Below are 3,591 nucleotides of genomic sequence, written 5' to 3' on the forward strand. Positions count from 1 at the left end.
GTGATGGCTGTCCAATGATACAATAAAACTGGAACTGAGAGTTTGCATAAAGGAGAATGCATTGTCGCACAACAGGGTAAACACGCATAATATAGTGCATGTGGGGTCGGATATTTATTAAGGCAGTCAACAGCCAGCGATACGTTATGTGTAATTAAACAACATAAACCTGATGTGAAAAACTAAGCCATGTATGACGTTTTTTCTTTACATTACATCTGTTACGGCCACAGCATTAAAACATTTGTGGCTCACGTTGTGACCTGAAACATATATTTCAAACGCCAAGCCGATAGAGATGGTTTATCTAACATTTCAATTCAAACTAACTTAAACAATAGAAGTCTGGAGGACTGGCCAAAAAGAACAAAAGGATGGAGGAAGCCTGGACCAGCCACACGATGGGCCGTCGGACCCAGAACTCCCCCGAAAAACTAAAAGGCAAATTAACAAGTTAAACTAATAAATAAAGCCGCGAAAATTGGACTACCAGAGGCCTGTACTACGAAGCCGGATTTTCGCTTAGCGAGCTAACTTCAGGGAAAACTCTGGGTTTCCGGTCCTACGACGCTGGATCACTTCTTAGCGGGGTAGATCTCCATGGTAACTTATGCTGAACCTGCTCCTGGTCCGGAGCAGGTTTGGTTGCAGGATAAGAGATCAGTTTATAAGAGATCAATTTATAAAAGCTCCGCCTATCGACCAATGAATTCTCTGTGAAAATGACGTCGCCATTTGTCGATGACACTGTGGAGCTCGAAGCGAGAATTTTGAGAGGCGCTCTCAGACGGGTGAGGATCTTTAGGGACAGACTAAACCCTTTGGCTTTCTCTGAAGAGTATTTGTATGAAAAATATAGGTTCTCGTCAGAAGGGCTGACATATCTGTGTCAGCTCCTCGAGCCATATATTGCTAATGCCACACATTGGAGTTGTGCACTTAGTGCTGTATGTATTGCTTTGCGTTACTTTGCAACTGGTAGTTTTCTCTATGCTGTGGGTGATGTAGAGAACCTCAGCAATAATACAGTCTGCAGTGCTATTCATAAGGTCGCACATGCTCTGGTAGGGCTCGCAGAGTCCTTTGTTGTGTTTCCTGACACATGTCCCACGCAGACGATCAAAGAGGGATTTTACAGCATGGCAGGTATTGATATGTGATTATCTTTACAGTGAATGTTGTTCCTATGACGTACACTGTTGTATAATAAATGCAGCCTACTATTTCATAGGGTTTCCCAGGGTGCTTGGCTGTATCGACTGTACACATATACCGATCTCTGCGTGTCTGAGAGAAAATGAAGGCGACTATGTAAATCGCAAATTATTCCACAGCCTCAACATTCAGGTAAATATTTCACATTCACTTATAGAACACACATTGAAGTCTGGGTGATTAAAGGAAATCACACATTTAAATATTCACACAGGACATGTTTCACACTTAGACTATATTTCTCTATTATGGACTCATTTCAAATGAAATGTGATGCTACACTGACTATGATGCTCTTATTGTGGAAGTAGGCTTGTTAACCCCAAATGCTTTAGCAGTGTGACCACAGGTGTCTAATCACGAGCCTTGAGGCAAAGTGGCCTGGGTCAGTCTATGACTCAAGGATTTTTTCTGAGTCTTCACTGTGTCAAACTCGAGCAGGGTATGGAAACTGTACATTCTTATTGTTTTGTGCTTCTTAAGCTGCCTTTTGTGGTGCTTATTATGGAAATGTTCCTTTATCTTCAGGGCTCTTCAGTAGAGTGCTGCTTGGGGACAGGGGTTATGCCTGCCAGCCTTTTCTGATGACCCTGTATCCTGACCCTGGTGAAGGGCCACAAACCAGTTTTAATGTGGCCTATGCCAAAACCAGGGTCAGAATTGAAATGACCTTTGGGATACTGAAGGCCCGATTCACCTGCCTGCGGGGGCTCAGAGTGGCCCCTGAAAGAGCTTGCCACTACATAACGGCCTGTGTTGTGCTGCAGAACATTGCCACAATGAGGAAGGAGAGGGCCCCTCCTGCAAACCCCCAACCTCCTGATGTGGTAGACCCCATCACCCTGGACTACCCTACTGGCAGGGCTGTCAGAGAAGCTATCGCGTTATTATTTGCTTAATACAAAAAAAAACACACAGAGAGAGAGAGAGAGGCCTTGGATGATTTGTGTTGGAGTCTTTATTTATTCAGCCATTTCTGAAGGAAAAAAAAAACATAATTTTGGTTGACTTTTTCTGTAAAGAAAAAAAGGGATTTGTCTTGTAGGTATCCTAAAAGATGTAAAGGTCACCTTAAAAATAAAATGTATTACTGAATGTTACAAAATTAGCTGTCTTTCTCTCTCCAATTTTCCCAACTCCAGCTTGGTTTCTTTAATCAAAAGCTTTCGGTGCTCTATAGGCCCTTTAATTGGATGTCCTGCACTAGGGTCCTTTTGTAAAGGGCCCTCACAGTGTCTGCTTCAGCCTGAAACGCATATATGTTACTTTAACATTCAAGCATGGCTCACAGCAAGAAAGCTGACCATTTTAAACCGACTAAAGTGTACCGCCAGAGCGCTCTCTGAGCAGACAGCCATCGTCTCATCATCTAGAAATATAAAATTGTCTATTTTCTCCATATTCAGCGACCATATAGGTGACATACCAAAGGTTACGTTACCTCTGTATGAGGTGGTTGGTGATTTGGGGGGGGGGCAGCAACACCACCCCATCATCTGCAGAACAATAAAAAACATGTTACTTACTCCCACACAAATAGATATATTATATAATTGTGTTTTATAGCATCCCAGCTGTTTAAAGCTCCCTGACTCATACCCTGTATAAAAATGTGGTGGGAGCGGCTGCCACCAGCAACCCGGTATCACGGCAAGACGTGAACATGTGACGATTTACCATGCTGGGAGACGTGAAGATGTCACGATTTCGTCCCTTCAAACATGACAGCTACACGGTATTGTTAACCCATGTTAACTAGTGGAGAAATAACCGGAAATACCAAGCAAATGCTACCCCGACGTAATGATTTATTTTGTAATAGTCACACTCGATTACGACGATTTTCTTGTTGCCCCAGCTGGTCGACATCTCTTTTAGCAGAAACAAAGGCTACATTAATGTATTAAATCGATGTTAATCCGTGCGTGTAGATGTGGAATTAACGGACGTGACGTTGTGCGATTGAGTTGCCAGGCAACAGCTTCGGTTCATGTTAATTTACGGTTGTAGTTGAATAGTTTGTAGTTATATTTAAAAACATGTTAGAAGGCCTCACGAAATACTTTAATGCAAATTAAAATGTAAATGTGAAGGAATGTGTGTATAACAAAATACATCGGTCATAAACGAAACCGGAAAAAGACGTAGGCAAGATCCTCAGCTCGATGATTGGATGGTTTAGCCGCAATGCATGCTGGGATTTGGTGTTTATGTGATCTGAAATCTGAAAAGTTTTTTAAAAACACCATAATACTTTATTCCGAGTGTGCTTGCTTTTCTCTTTGAAAGTCATCACATAACGGCATTGTAATACACGGTTCGGCTGCATTAAATATTACATATCTGCCGTAATTCTCTATTTATAGAGCCCTGCTG

General features: G+C 42.2%; 1 protein-coding gene across 1 annotated transcript; it reads left to right on the top strand.

The window, feature by feature from the left end:
- The first annotated feature begins 722 nt into the window (after positions 1-722).
- LOC117560328 (putative nuclease HARBI1) lies at positions 723-2,114 on the top strand. The gene is made up of 4 exons (XM_034237182.1): positions 723-1,146; positions 1,232-1,347; positions 1,551-1,647; positions 1,732-2,114. The coding sequence occupies exons 1-4, from the start codon at positions 723-725 to the stop codon at positions 2,112-2,114; spliced, it is 1,020 nt and encodes a 339-aa protein (XP_034093073.1).
- Positions 2,115-3,591: the final 1,477 nt, after the last annotated feature.

This window comes from Gymnodraco acuticeps, unplaced genomic scaffold (genome assembly GCF_902827175.1).
Source record: "Gymnodraco acuticeps unplaced genomic scaffold, fGymAcu1.1, whole genome shotgun sequence".
Classification (NCBI taxonomy): Eukaryota; Metazoa; Chordata; class Actinopteri; order Perciformes; family Bathydraconidae; genus Gymnodraco; species Gymnodraco acuticeps.

Excerpts from the sequence above, each read along its gene's own strand:
- LOC117560328 (XM_034237182.1), top strand. The coding sequence starts at position 723 with ATGACGTCGCCATTTGTCGATGACACTGTGGAGCTCGAAGCGAGAATT. Across the intron at positions 1,147-1,231 it reads GGGATTTTACAGCATGGCAG|GGTTTCCCAGGGTGCTTGGC; the intron begins GTATTGATATGT and ends ACTATTTCATAG. Across the intron at positions 1,348-1,550 it reads TCCACAGCCTCAACATTCAG|CAGTGTGACCACAGGTGTCT; the intron begins GTAAATATTTCA and ends CAAATGCTTTAG.